Genomic DNA, 15,915 nt, shown 5'->3' on the forward strand with positions numbered 1-15,915 from the left:
AGGGTTTGTGAGACAATAAACAAACTACAAATGTACAAATGACTGAAATGAAAATCTCCATTTGTGCCATGTGATCCTTTTTGCTTCATATGCCCCCATCCCATCCCCCCTTTCTCTGTGGTGCATTAATATTTTGATGTTACTGCAGCAGTGCAGACAGAGGGAGGAGAGAAATAAAGAGAAGGGGTTGGGCAGATAAAGAGAGAGGGAGAAAGGTTTGAGCACCTTCTGTTCATTGATGTGCACTGCAGGAGTAGAGAGGCACGGGTAACTGGAAAAAAGCAATGCCACCTGACTGCAGAAATTCACCACCAAACAAGAGGAAAGTCAGAGCATAGACTGAAACACTCAATATTTTTATATCAAAACAACTCTTTTTTTAGATGCTTTCTCGCCACCAATGGATCTACATACAAGGAAAGTGGCACTAGAGATTCTAGGGGTTCCTTGGAAAGAGGAATGACTGAAGTTAAGCTAGAATCTGGTTACTTTATTGTGAACTAACCTATTCAGGTTGTGTTTTTTGCCCTTGTCTGAAGGACATTGGATAAAGTGTTTTTGCATGTAGGAAACAAATGCAAGAAGCTACAAGAGGATTTTAGTTCTATAGTCCTGATGCCATTTGTTCCAATTTTGGTGGGAATTAAATGCATGCAAATAATGTGTGATAATGTCACTGTAAATAGGAGTAGTTCATTATGTTTGGCCATTAGATGGAGCCATGACACCCGTTTTATTTGATTTAAATACCACTGTTGTAAGTGTTCGTCTTATTTTAGGAATTATTCTAATTTCTCAGAAAGTTTCACTCCTTTCAAAAAAATCAATGTCACAACAAATGCAGATATGTTATTCATACCTTTTCTCATTTAAAAAAAGTCATTTTTATTTATATTTGTTATCATATTAATGACATCTTTCAAAATGTACATGCAGCATTTTAGTGTATTTGAGACAGTGTGTTAGAACAACATAATTGACTACTGTTGGTCACTCCCATCAAAAACTAAAAAAAGAACTGAAAGTAAAAAAAAACTAAAAAAAAAACATAAAACCACATTTCAATTGTTAATGAACAACTGTATTCCATCATTGTCCAGCAATGTATTAGTTAAAATCACTGTTGACTGGAACAAACTTCCACATACCTGAGATTCTGCTTTCTGATTCCATTCATCACAGTCAAAGATCCACAAATTCGCTTTCTTTAAAACCACTCTACATTCTTAAAACAACTTTACAGTGTGTCACTGAAAATGGTATATTATATTTAATGTACGGAACTGGGAATGGCTTTGATAAACCTGACAACACTTTTTGAAGAGTGTGACTTTACCAAATGCCTGATTGACTGTATTCAATTGTGAACGAAAATAAAAAATAAATACATTTTTCTCAAACCCGATAAAGTTGTGCTGTGAATGCTTATGTATGATCGTAAATCCTTTTAATGGCATGATAAAAAAAAGAAGAAAAAACCTTTCAAACCTATCTTTCAACAAAAGTACAAACAGAACACCAACAAACGTGTAATTCTGAACTTTGTGCAACTCTGCTGTAAATGATTCCTTCACTTCTAAACATTGTCACTTTAGTTGCAAGAGCCTTAATAACTTAAAATGACATATTAGAATTGTATGATCCCTAATACAGTATCTCAATACCTCCTGATTCTAACAAATTACTTCAGTCCATTATAACGGCGTTGACATGCTGGTACCTCACCAGTGTTAGCAGTACTGATTGATATTAGATATCTAAATGAAATCCAGACCGATTTCCTCTATTCTTTCTCTCTGTTTTGAGTGTCTGTGCCAAGCTGCCATGCAAACCGTTATACTTTCAAATGGTTATTTTAAAGCAGCCAAATATTAACAATGGTGTAAACATTACTAAAATTCTCTTTCGCAAGTGCTCACAAAGCAGTTTGTACCTCTTTATACAGTACAGGCATGAACAGTGTCTGTCCATAGACTTTATACAAGGAAGAAAAGTGTATTTAGAAAAGAAAAAAAAAAACTTTGACTATGCATTTACACTCTTTATAGTCCAAAAGCATGTAATGGTAGAGAACTGCTAGATCTCAGAGTGTCTTTTTGATTTCCTGTAGCAGACTTCCACTTGTAAAAGCCTTAACTCCTTAAATATCTGTGCAAGGCAAGTGTAAACGAGGTCAGGCTTTATTATCTGTAGTTTGATATTATATGAGCCCACTTTGTTCAATATTGTCTTTGGTCTGGAGAGCTCACCGAGTCTGCTTGTACCTACGTAAACAGTAGGTTTGCTGGTGAGCTGACTTCCCAATGTTGTCCTATCCAATCCTGGGGCTCACTGTAGTGATGTAGAGGTCGTCAGCACCATGGTTCTCTCTCTGATCGACCTCTGTGAAGGCTGTCACTCCTCTGCCAGGCACTCTTCATCAGCTCCAGCGCCTCCCTGCACCTTTTCTGCACCGACGGGTCTAACACCGGCTTACGAGGCAGAGTCACCTGCACAAACATGTGTAGAAATGCAGGCTGTTAATTAATGAAATAAATAATTAAAGAAAAAGAGGAATTTTCAGCATCATTACTCCAGTCTTCAGTGTCACATGATCCTTCAGAAATCATTCTAAGCGGGTTTGATGTTCTAAATGTAACCTTTCTTATTATCATCAATGTTGAAAACAGTTGTGCTGCTTAATATTTCAGGATTTATTTGAAATAGGTTTCTTCACCTGGTAAACAGCAGTCCAAGCTTGGCTCAATTCTGCTAGTAGCCGATCTCGCTCCTCACATCCGCTAAAATACAAAACCCATGGAGGGAGAAAGTGAGCACGGTCTTCTGCAAATTCCTGCAGAGAGAAACAAAGGGTGAGGAGTGCACAAGTTAAAAAAAGACAGTGAGTTACAAGCTTTCACATTCATAAACTAATGTGATTCATAATGACAAGCACACATTTTCTCAAACAGTACACCGACAAGGAACACCCTATTTGTAGATGTGAAACTACAAACAGCAAACATCTGTTCACAGAGACATCTTACGCAATACAATCTGCACAAAGACTTACAATGACACAGTATTCTTTATCATCCTCCAGGCAAACAGCTGTGACATCGTTCAGATCTGCTCCTCCTAGAGAACGGAAAAAACTGGTCTGGCAATCCTGGTGACACGTGAGCAACTTCCTGTCTGTGAGCACAAGGCAACATGGAATACAGGGTGCAGGAGCTACTCCTTGTGGAATAATCTGAGAAACAAAAATATACAACATGTATTGTCAACATCTGAGGAATTCTGGTTAATTCTGTCAGGCTGGACTAAGAAAACATCTACAACATCAACTAAAATGCAAATGTTGGCATGCCTGGAACTGTTGAGGAACAATAACACATTGTCATGTGGCGAATCTGAAAGCATTTCAATGCAAATGCATGAATGGAAAGAAGTCTCAAACGGTTGCGTTTAGTCACACTTCCCAAAAAAATGCAAAAGAGATCTTGAATGCTTGAATGATCTCCAGAATGCTTTGAAAAACATAAATCAAGAACTTCAGGGAAAATGCATCCAGAAAAAAAAAAAAGATTAATATGTGTGTGATGGTCGCTCACCCCTTTAGAGACAGACTGGCAGAGAAGCTGCATCCAGTCGGCCATTTCCAGTTCGTTTTCTGCACTGAGCTCTAATGGAGGATGATCCGTCAGAATCACCTGAAATGCATGAGGCTTCTCTGTGCTGTTTGAACGCCTGCAACCTCCGCAGTGCCCTCCCCTACAGCAGAAACAGTGGGCATATTTCATATTGATATATTTCTTTCTTTCACATTGATATGTATATTAAGTTGCCAAGAGTGAAATCTATGAACTGGAACACAGCACTAGCAATTGATTACGGTACATGTAATCTGGATTACGTAATCAATCAGATTCCAAAAATTAAGTAAATGATATTACATTTTAAAATACTTGTAATCAGACTAGTTACTTTTTTTATTGATTACGTTGGCAGTATTTATTTATAATTTGTTGATTGTTGATTCTTTTTTATCTTTAACATTTTCCTTTCTAAAAAAAGCCTACTGCTTATATACATTCAGAAGGTGTTCCATGTTTGTGGAAATGCTCACACGGACCAGCCACTAGTCATGAGCGTATCACTGAAAACTGAGACCCACACAGCTTTTGATCACTGGATTTACAGAAATCAATTCACCTTTAAGTGTTTTCTCAACATTGCATATCTAATCAACTCCTGACAAACACGTTAATGATTATTTTAATTATCACTCAGTGAGTCAGTTAACAATTTATGACTGTCATTGGAAGGCTTTTGTCTTTCCAAAACATTAAAATGTACAAATTCAAATCATTTCATATTTGCATGCAATGCAGGGATTGCCCAACTTTTTTGTCAGTGGTTTACTTGAAGTACCCCCTGAGATTTTAAGGTAATAAGTTAGGTCAATATAAAATGAAGTCAATAATAATAATAATAATAATAATAAATAAAATTAAGTTAAAAGTTTATTTTAAAATTAATAAAAAAGCTAAATCATAAAACCTAAAATTAAAATAAATAATGTAATATTTAATGCACTTAATGTTGTTGAAAATGAAGTATGGAATTTATCTTCTTTCTCTGTCAGTAACCGACCTCGATTTGTAAGTAATCTACCCAGCACTGCTGGAACTGCAGCGGAAGCTTACCCCATGGTCACAGACATCAAAGGTGTAACATCTGTTCTCTCTGCATACTGATACAGGATGCCTTTGCTGCCAGGTGAACAGTAGATTTAGATTCAGTACACATGAACGGCTTGCTGAAACACTGTCAAATAGTTTAAAGCACCAAACCCTTTTGTACCTGAGAACCAAGTAACAGCTTTTCCACACTTCCTTTCCCAAATAAGAGTTCCCAGCCCGGTACAACAGTGGCCCCTCTTTAGTGCTACTGGATTCTCTGGATCTGGACGGAGATGTAGGAGAAGCCACAGTCACATCCATGGGATCCTCCCAGTGAACCAGAGAATACAGCAGGATGCTCATCTCCGACAACTACACAAACAGAGTTAGCACAACATCAGTCCTAGCATGTGCATTTATTTAACTATTTGGTGTGCTGAGTACTTATGAAATATCTTTCAAAAACAGGTAATTTGAACAGAAATTATGTTGTGTTTTTATAAGGCTCTATAACATTATTTTTAAATTGAAAAAAAAAAGTGTGAGATGCTAAATTATAATTTTTTTTCTCTTTGAAATGTAATAATTCATGCATTTAAGTATAAATATATTGTGTAATAGTAAATAATAATAATAATAATAATGATGATTCAAGCTCAAATGGCCTCCCTTAAAAATCATATCAGTCCAAAAAACTGCTATAATTATGACAAAGCATATAATTATGCTATTTATGATTTTTTATTTATAAACATGAACTGGGAAACAAACAGAAACTATAATTATTGAAGAGGGATACAAAAAATGCATCCATTCATTCATTCTTGGTTTAATTTTTTTTTTTAGCATTATAATCACATTAGATTATTTAAAAGCAAATAAAATTAATAATATCAATTCTATTCATAATAATAATAATAATAATAATAATAATATATTCATTGTTTGCAGAGGCCACCTAGTTGAGAACCTAAACCGTATGATCATTATAAATGCTTTAATTGTTATAGGAAGAGTCAGCAAAGTGAGCCAGAGTCTGCCAGTGTCTCATGCATTATTCAGAATGATAGATCTTCTCTATTTACCTCACAGTGTGTCTCTTGGCATACAAACTTAGAAAGAGCAAGTTTCTCCATGGTGGCGTCAGTGAGAACAGAGGGGTAGGGAGGATCCCTACAGCCGTTTTCCATGGCTGCCTTTAGCACAGTCAGAAACCAGCTGAGGAGAGAACAAGAAGAGATCCTCTTCAAAGACATGCATACTAATTAATCTCACATGTATGCTTCAATTTAAAAAACTCACACAGTCAAAGATGAGTCGGCTGTGTCCAGCAGGAACTGCCGTCTTCTGTTAGTGCACACCAGAGTGATGGTCTGCTGGTGAAATCCCACCTATGGCACAAGCAAGGCTCTAATCTCACTGCAGCATGTCAAACTGATCATTTAGGCTTCAGATTGTTTACTCACAGAGATGTAGTCAAGCTCATTATAAGACACTGCCTCCTCAACACTATAAGGCTTCTCTGCTGCCCCTGAAAAATCAATGGGACACAACAACAAATGCAAACAAGTACTTTTGCAGACGTCCCTAACAATGTCCTGCTCTTCCAATGAAAATTTACTGACCTTTACGCAAGAGGTAAATGTAGCAGTCTGTCAACAGCAGATACAGAGGCTGCAAATCTCCTTCCATGTGGCCTGTGCTCATTCTCACCATCTGAAATAAATGTACAAATGCAAAAGAATCAATAGGATAGCACCGTTTAACATTTCATTAGAATGTCTGTGTTGTTCATATTACACATTCATGTAATAGAAGCATAAAATAACATTTAATTACAGGTAGGTCCATTTTATTTGAAGTAGGGTCTTGTTTACTTGTATTATTTCCCAGATTTCATTCATTCATTACTTTCATTAATTTCAGGACTAGCCTATATACATTTCTTACTACACAGACACAAAACCATTCACCACAAACTGTTTCAAAATATGCACACATTTTAATATCACTACAAATGTGATGCAGCATACTTACTCATACTTAGTTGAGTACGTGTATTTCTTTGGATATGCATGATTCATGATTGTATGTTTATGTCATACCCAAATTTTTCCATTAACCATTGTGCATGTACACTTTCATTCAAAAGTTGTTGTATTTTTAAATAAATTACTTTTTTCCATAGAGGGTACATTAAATTGATGAAATGAGACAGTTTATTGACTATTTATACTATTCATCAAAAAATCCTGAAAAAATGTTTCCACAAAAATATTAAGCAGCACAACCATTTCAACATTGATAATGATAAGAAATGATTCTTGAGCCATATTATATATATGCACAAATTATTATTATTTCTGAAGGATCATGTGACACTAAAGATTGGAGTACTGATGCTGAAAATTCAGCTTTATCATCATAGGAATAAATTATATTTTAAAATACATTAAAACAGAAAACGGTTCTCTTAAATTGTAATAATATTTCACATTACTGTTTTTTGCTCAAATAAATGCAGCCTTGAGCTGAGAAATGCGTGAGCATAGGAGACTTCTTTCAAAAACTCTTACCGACACAAAATTTTAAATGGCAGGGTATATATATATATGTGTATATACCTTTTTGGATTTTTCCATCTGATTCTGGGGGTCACAAATGTCATAGAATGTTTTAGTAAATTGGAAAAATGAGGAGATGTGGCCAAGAATTCTTGCACTAGTAAGCTGCAGCTTGGAAACAATGTAAAATTGTAAATACATAGATATCCATTTAGTGATATTAATTAAATCGAATATAGTTTTACCTTAAAGAGCTGTTCTTCATTCTCCCTGAAAACATGAATCATGAGCAGCAGCAGGTGATTATTATCCACCCTGTACAAACAAACAAAAACAAATAACTTAACCCCATAATAAATCACAAATGGTGTCATTATTAGAGCTATTTCTAAGCCTAAAATCTCATTGAATGAAAGATAACCACAGTTTACAATCTCACTTGAACTCTGCAGCATGAGAGCTCTGTATTGAACAGTCTTTATCCTCCTCCTGCTCTTCTTCTGCTTCACTCTGTTTCTCCTGAGCTGACGTCTCTATTGGGATGGAGGGATCCTGCCTTGCGCCTGTTGTCTCTGCTTCTCCCTCATCTTCATCGCCAAAAGGAACATCCTGCGGCACGCCATTCCCTGCAAAGTCATTGTGCCCACCACACGAGGCAGCAGGGTCTGGACTCTGGGAGGTAAAGCAGTAGAAGTCTGCAGGTGGCAGGGGGGCCTGCAGGAAGCAACGGCTTGGGTCCGGAGGTTCACCGCCCGAGTCCTCTCGAAAGGGCCGCTGATGGGGGGGTTCATCGTGACTAGTGCATATTCCCTCCTCACCTTCACGTGGTTGCCAGCTCTCTCCATCCAGAGAACCGTTCAGCCTGTCCATGACGTCACGGAGGGGTTGGCCCACACTGTCCATAGAAGTGTCCGTCATTTCAGGGAGCCTCAGTCCTGCCTCCAGGTCTTCATTGTCTCCTTGTCTCCCATTCATCATGCACTCGGCCCCAGGACCGTCTGGCCCCTCCAGAGGACCCCGACTGTCCACGTTAAGCTTGTCTACTATATCTCTCTCAACCACTATCTGAAGGGATTCCTCAGTGTCAGGAGAGATGATATTCTGCTCACTGCTCACAGAGTCTGTCGACCCTCTTCCCCGTCGTTTCTTACCAGGCCTTCTGCGCCTTGCCATTCTGTCGCACAAAGATATATTTATGAAAACAAAACAGGGAAATGATCCATTCCTCTACCTAATGTTAAACCTATTTAGCACAGTGTCATTGTAAAATAAGAAACAAGAACACTATATGTAAGTGGAGTTTAAAAGGTGAAGTGTGTCACTTCTGTGGCATTAGTGGTACCAAATATTGCAAAAATCATTTTCAATTGAAACATGGATAAAGTCAGATTTTCATGATATGTCCCCTTTAAATTGTATAAATCTCATCACCAATTTAACGATCACATAAAAAACTAATACTAGCCTAACTAACATAAGCAAAAAAAAAAAAAAAAAATCTCAAGCTCACTGAAGACAAGTAAACTGTCAGTGATAAAATACAGTGAACAAAGAAAATAATTAAAAGCAATAGGACAAAAAACTACAATAGAACAAAGACACTAATGAAATAGACCCCCAGCACCGATATTTGGTTTACAACAGTGTAACCAGTTCTAACGCAATGTTAAAAGTTGGAGCAAAGCATGCAAACTGTTCTGTCGTTGCTGCACAGACGAGCACTATTTGACCAAAAAATGTCACAGCTGTCTTATAAAGACCTCAGGGAACTGTCAACTTGTGTAAAAGCTAAACATGACAGTACATCAAAGTCGATTAGATTAATCAATGTAACTCCACAACAACTACATCAATGTATCCACTAACCATTCAGATACGTCCAGTTGCAGTCTAAAACTTTAACCTCTTCCTGAGTCTCTCTGTAAGGCTGCATTCCACTAAGGGTTATTTCTGAGATTTGACTGAAATTCGCATTTGTTATTGCTCGTGTAAAGGATCGGACGTTCTGAACGGAGGCGGGGAGCAGCAGCTCATTTGCATTTAAAGGGACACACACAAAAATGTTGTGATTTTGGTCACAACCAAAAAGCGACAACTATAATAAATGATCTGGGGGATCTGGGGGTTAAATTTCACAGACACATACTAGGCACACCATAGATTTATAATACATATTGTGAAAGGGGGCATAATATGTCACCTTTAAATAAAACATTTATATCAAAAACTTTATTTAAAGCAAAAATAACTATATCGTTATCGTGAAATAAACGTATTCATATTGTCATATTGTGATACAAGTTATTGGTCATATCGCCGACCCCTATCTAACAGATCCGAGCATTACAGACTTACTTGACTTCTCAAACTGCTCGCAATTTTTTTTTTTCTAAATGTGTGTACTGTTTTAGTGACACACTTCACCCTTTCAACGAATAATGTGTAATTGCCACTACTGTAATCCTACACCATTAGCTCTAATGCTCAAGACACACCTAATGACTTCCAGCTCAGTGCTGGTGATCTCAGCATCTTCTCCTGTTGTGGAAGCATGACGGCTAGACATGTGCACCGGGGTGACATCAGCGGAAGTGTTAGTGTCTGAGCCCTCTTTGAAGGGATTGTGCCGAAACGTAGGGCTTCGCGACAGAGACGTGGTCCTGATGGTGCGTGCAGAGGCCCTGATCACCACACAGTCACTGACAACAGTCTGAGGGTCCGATCCTGAGGAACGGGGCCCACTGACTGGATCGGTCAAGTCTCCCTCTGTCAGAAAACAACATGAAGCGAAACCATCTTAGACATGCAGGTATTAGTATGCAGGTATTAGCAGGCAGGATAAACAGCTACTGAATCATGACGAAAGCACAGAGAAATCCAACAAATGTAAGTTGTTTAGAAAAACTTAGCTTTCCAGCTACTTCCATTTCATCCTTTTATTTATCTAAAAATTATGGGAAAATAATCACAGATAGTGCAAATTATTAAATCGCTTTTTTTGCTGTTAATTTGCTGATATTTGCCTTATACATAAATACATTGCAGTACTGAAGACAGACATGTGCTGAAGCTCTTGCAATGACTAAAAGAGGATTAAATATAATTTTGATGTTAAAATTGCTTACTTTAGTGTCATATCTGCATTAAATACAATGAATTAAACTAAAAATGATAAGTATATTAAACTTTTACATCCTAACAAATAATTTAATATAATGCAAGCAAAGACTTGTTCTACATTTAAAAGACTGCTATTTGGCTATTACAGTCAGCATTTCATAATCATTAAGTTATGACTGATATTTGCCATAGAATTTAGGACTGGAAGCAGTTGGTTAAAATCCAAGCAGAAAACATGCAAACCAGCTGCCACACTGCTGCAGGTGCAATGGCAGAAAACCCAATCCATCACCAGACAGCGAGTTTCAGCTGCATCAGGCACTGTGTATGTTTTAGTACCATCCCAAAAAACCCTGCATCAGCGAAGGGTTGGGTTCTGTTTAGTCTAATATAGACCATAGGCACCAGCAACCCATCTATGAACCCTTCACAAGCACATTGCATATAACAGATTCTGCGCATGAAACAAACGTGCACCGAGTGAAACAGACATGCGCAATTCTGGTTAGTAGCTTTGCAAGGATGGATTGTATGGGATTGCAAACGTTAGATTGGGGAAGGGGGAAATAACCATGTCCCACCTTCCCAGTCTGCACTTGGCAATGACTGCAACACAGGGAAGATGTCACCAAAATCATAATCTAAAAAAGGAAAAATAAGACTCATCAATAGGCAGGAAAGAATGATGAAGTGAATGAAAGAAGAACAGAAACTGTAAGAGATCAAAAGTATGTGTGAAACTTGGCATATGACAGGAACTAATAAAAACTGAATGAGACATAATGAGCTGTGTCACTGAATTAAATGAAAGCATTAATGTGTGAAGATCATGGTCACAGATTATTGAGCACTCACTGACACTGTCCTCATCTTTCATATAAACAATCTTAAAGATAACTGTCATCCTGGTGCAGAATAATGAATTATATCAATGGAAATATGCCACTTTGTAAAAGAAAGAAGAAAAGAGAAAGACAATATAAAAAAGTGTGAAAATAAGACACAGAGGTTGGAATAGTAAAAAACAGTGAAAAAGATGGAGAATTGAATCCAAGCAGCTCACCTTCACTGGATGGGGCAATGGCGCTGTCGTCCCACTCAAGGTTTGTGGAGGTGAGGGAAGTGAAAGAGTGCAGTGACAGGCTATCAGAGCTTGGCAACCTCTCCTCAAAATCCAACAGATTCTGAGGTTTGTAGTACTCTGGCATGTAAGGAGCAACATCCAGGTATGGCACATCCTGTCACAAATTAAAAAAGTTAACCATTATTAGGACATGGAGATATCAATGATATTTAATATAATAAGAGAGAGAGAGAGAGAGAGAGAGAGAGAGAGAGAGAGAGAGAGAGAGAGAGAGAGAGAGAGAGAGAGAGAGAGAGAGAGAGAGAGATACTGCAGGGATATTTAAAAATGAACTATTGAAGGAATAGGACTGATAAAAAGGTGACAAAAAAACTTTCTGAGCACCTAAATGATACACTCTCTCATATTTCTCATACTATTTTGAAACGGCTTGTAAAGAGCAGTCAGTTGTTGCACTATTAGGCAGACACTTCATGTCTAGGACATACAGTGGAACAGCCAATCTAATTCTAGACTGGAAAATGAATGAAGAGAAATACCAGTTCAAGGTCAAAGCGAATGAACTCCAGCCCAGAGACAAGTGTAAGAAACAGAGTGAGATGATCATGACTGCAAACCAACGCATTTCTGTAAAGGAGGAAACATACCACAAAAATCAGATGACCGCTTAAAGGAAGCACTTTTATGATCTGAAACCACAGAAGAACAATAATACATATTATCTCTAAGTCACTCACTTGTAATAGTATTTATGGAGCAGTCCTTGATTCTCTTGAAAAAGTCGGAGGTAGCTTTCTAAAGAACTTTCACTGAGTGCCAAGTAGAGCCAGGCACGACCTGTGGAACAACAACACAGAAGTCATAGTTAACTACGTGAAACAAGGCAAGGGTTAGTTCACCCAAAATTGAAAATTCTGTCAGTAATTACTCACCCTCATGTTGTTCCAACCCCGTAACTTTCGTTCATCTTTGGAACACAAATTAAGATATTTCTGATGAAATCTGAGAGCTGTCTCACTCCTCCATAGGCTTCTATGTTATTAAAACTTGCTGGCCCAGAAAAGTTAGAAAAGACAATGTTTAAAATAGTCCAAGTGACTACAGTGGCTCAACCATAAGTTTATCAAGCGACGAGAATACTTTTTGTGCGAAAAAAACAAACAAAAATAACGACTTTATTCAACTATTCATTTTCTTCTGTGTGGGCCTCTGAGTGAGTTCTGAGCATCACACACATGACCAGCGTCGGCCAATAGTGAGCCTACGTTCTGACGTTGCGCTGCGCTGCTACACTACGTGAACTCACGTCAGAGGCCCACACAGAAAAAACATAATAGTTGAATAAAGTCGTTATTTTGGGGGTTTTTTGCGCACAAAAAGTATTCTTGTCGCTTGATAAACTTGTGGTTGAGCCACTGTAGTCACTTGGTCTATTTTAAACATTGTCTTTTCTAACTTTTCTGGGATGGCCAGTTTCAATAACATAGAAGCCTATGGAGCAGTGAGACAGCTCTCAGATTTCATCAAAAATATCTTAATTTGTGTTCCGAAGATGAACGAAAGTCTTACGGGGTTGGAACAACATAAGGGTGAGTGATTACTGACAGAATTTTCATTTTTGGGTGAACTAACCCTTTAATATATATCTGCAAAAAAAAAATCTCATTGAACCCATACTTTTGAACAGTAGTGTACCATTATAAACCATTATAAAGCGCATTACAGAATCGGGCGGTACAGGTTTTGGTCTTACTTCTGCCAAGATTGGTAGCTATGTGCTGGAGTTCGTCAATCTGTCTGACGGCCTCTCGCCGTGTGAAGTGTAATACGAGGACCCAGTAACCTGATGAGATGTCCTGCAACCTTCAAGACACAGAGAAAAGAGAAGACCTGTGTGCTTCAAAATGTCTACTTAAAAAGTATTTGAATTTTCAAAGGCTGTGGTGCAGTCTGTCTAACCCATAAAGCAGAGCGTGATCCAGGTGTTCACACAACCGCTGAAGAACCCGGTCGTGATTTCTGATGGCTGGCGTCTCATCCTCACAGGCGGCAAAGTAACTCTGCAACTGCGGATCAAATGTTACAAAGTGTTAAAGAATGATCACATGAACGTGAATGAAAAATGCTCGTCCTGTTTGGTAAATTTCTGAAGCGCACACAGCCATGACATTCCAAGCAATCCTTATCATTCTGGATGAACAACCTAAGATGAGAAATGTATAAAATATAAAGAAATATAAAGTTTTCTTTCGAAATTCACCGCATTATGTGATTCACTGTGGGGCTTTATAATTTGTAAGTCCATCATAAATCCATGAGAACGTACTAATGCCAAGCACCTGATGAGCTAAAATCTGAATGACTAAGTCAAAAGGCGGCAGGGTGTGTAAGTCACTACTATCCTGAATCACAGGTGCAAAAGACAGACCAAGAAAGAAAGAAAGAAAGAACAAACATTCTAACGTTCCAAACAGCAAAGATTCAGTAAGTTTATACAGAACAAAAAGACAGGATGACCTGGGATGGACCCATAAAATAAGTAGCAAGCTATGTTTGTCCTATTAATAGGACCTCATTTGATCACAGGACTTCTTAACAGGGCCATAGTGTCACAGTTTTGATGGGTCTATGATGCACATGCAGTGAAGAAGAGTTTACTTGACTGAAGCCTAAAATGACTATCCCTTTCATGTAATTTTGCTGATAAACAGATATTAACTACGCTATAAGTACACACAATAAACTAGAATAGTCAATCTAGTGCAGCGACAGTTGACTGGCTAACCTGGTATTCCTTAAACCTTGAATTGAAAACACTGGATGTTATTCTTAAGATGTCAAGGCGTTTGTCTTCACCAAAACACAGCAGGAGGGGGAGGGAGGCCCAACTATTTTGATAGCGTAAACAGCAAAAATCTCAAACTAACCTTCAAATTATAATCTAGAAAAGGTCGATATATATCCTCGGTGCATGTATAGAGTTTCTTACTTTCTTGACGGAAAAGGAGATGTTTTCGAGGATCCTGTCTTTGACTTTGAGTTGATCCATGTCTGGCTCTGCTCTTTCTGCGGGTGTCAGCTGACGCGCGCTCCCGACTCGTGTTGTGTTCACAGGCCACGAGCTTAGTGATGACGTTCATTTGTAGTTCTTGCGGTTTTCGTTTCGTAAGGTCTGTTGTTATCATTACTTGAAGAGACTTTCGAGTTTTGTTCTACAACCTAAATTACACGCGATCATATTTCAAACTTGAATTTTGTAACAACTGTTTGTTTTAAAAACGTACGTTTCTATCAAGTCGCTACGTAAGGACTACAATCTATGTCGTTTTAATTATACGTCATTCATCAAGCACGTAATCTCACATTTTTGTCTGGCTAAAAGATTAAATTACTTATTTTATTCAAATGAAATATAACTGTTTGTCGCCAAGAAATCTGACTATCCTAGGAAGACTGCTTAAATTTAGATGTATTTATTTAGCAGACGCTTTTGTCCAACACGACTTACAAATGAGGACTATTTTATACAAGAAAGGATTATATAGATTTGGATATCAATCCTTGTCTTTACATAAACGTGCAAAGAAATATTTTTATTATTATACGGATAACACAAAATTGAACTGTTTTGGAAAACAACTGATGTGAAGACGAGTTTGAGGTACAAAATGCTGATTATCACCATACATCATACACACAAGGGTGTTTATGATGTACACTACTATTCAAACGTTTGGTTTCAAGAAGATAAAAAAAAATCTAATACTTTTATTTAGCAAACATTTATAGCATTACAAAAGATTTATATTTCTAATAAATGCTGTTCTTTTAAACGTTCAACCCATTATAAAATCCTTAAATGTATTCCAATAAAAACATTGTTAAGAGATTTCTGAAGGATTAAGCAACACTGAAACAGCTGCTAAAAATTCTAATCTGTCATCTCAGAATAAAATGACATTTTAAAATAGAAATATTGTTTCTAGAAATAGAAAAGTTATTTTAAATTGTAATAACATTTTACAATATTACTGTTTTTTATTGTATTCTTAATCAAATAAATACAGCCTTTCTGAGCACAATAGATTTCTTTCAAAACCCCAAAAATTTGAACAGTAGTGTATCAATTAAAGTGTTTTTAAAAAATGATTATGCATACTATGTGTATATACAGTGTTTGTATACTCTATTGTCACATTCATACTATCCCATGTATTTAAGAATTTAAAGGAATAAGGTCACATAAAATAAACTAGCAGTCAGTAGGTCAGTAAAAACTATTTATAACACCTAAAACCATCATGAATAGAACCAGGCACTTTCAAAAGTGATGCAATTAAACAGAGCAGAAAAAGGGTAGTGGTGGAATGTTAAAACTTTACTGCCTTCAGGTGTTTCAACCACATTTGAAGCATCCATTCCTCTTTTTACAAATGGTAGATTTCAAAACAATCTTTTCATAGCAAGAGCTGAAACATCAGTG

General features: G+C 37.2%; 1 protein-coding gene across 5 annotated transcripts; it reads right to left on the reverse strand.

The window, feature by feature from the left end:
- Positions 1–841: 841 nt before the first annotated feature.
- On the reverse strand, positions 842–14,538 carry plekhm2 (pleckstrin homology domain containing, family M (with RUN domain) member 2). Of its 5 annotated transcripts, none has more exons than XM_079849873.1 (21): positions 14,422–14,538; positions 13,392–13,498; positions 13,186–13,295; positions 12,170–12,269; positions 11,972–12,059; positions 11,412–11,586; positions 10,930–10,989; positions 9,724–9,994; positions 7,668–8,402; positions 7,474–7,543; positions 7,289–7,312; positions 6,290–6,380; positions 6,131–6,195; positions 5,967–6,055; positions 5,750–5,882; positions 4,846–5,036; positions 4,689–4,754; positions 3,594–3,753; positions 3,053–3,232; positions 2,717–2,833; positions 846–2,489 (listed from the first exon to the last, which is right to left on the reverse strand). In XM_079849873.1, the coding sequence occupies exons 1-21, from the start codon at positions 14,479–14,481 to the stop codon at positions 2,352–2,354; spliced, it is 3,030 nt and encodes a 1,009-aa protein (XP_079705999.1). In that variant the 5' UTR covers positions 14,482–14,538; the 3' UTR covers positions 846–2,351. The 5 variants fall into 5 exon arrangements, with proteins under 5 accessions (XP_079706000.1, XP_079706001.1, XP_079705999.1 ...); XM_079849871.1 differs by having other exon boundaries at positions 7,289–7,393; XM_079849874.1 differs by lacking the exon at positions 7,289–7,312 and having other exon boundaries at positions 842–2,489.
- Positions 14,539–15,915: the final 1,377 nt, after the last annotated feature.

This window comes from Squalius cephalus (assembly GCF_949319135.1).
Source record: "Squalius cephalus genome assembly, chromosome: 18".
Classification (NCBI taxonomy): domain Eukaryota; kingdom Metazoa; phylum Chordata; class Actinopteri; order Cypriniformes; family Leuciscidae; genus Squalius; species Squalius cephalus.

Coding starts and splice junctions, on each gene's coding strand:
- plekhm2 (XM_079849871.1), bottom strand. CDS start 14,481: ATGGATCAACTCAAAGTCAAAGACAGGATCCTCGAAAACATCTCCTTT. Junction 12,060..12,169: donor CTCCATAAATACTATTACAA/GTGAGTGACTTA, acceptor CCTCCTTTACAG/AAATGCGTTGGTTTGCAGTC. Junction 4,755..4,845: donor AGCTGTTACTTGGTTCTCAG/GTACAAAAGGGT, acceptor TTCACCTGGCAG/CAAAGGCATCCTGTATCAGT.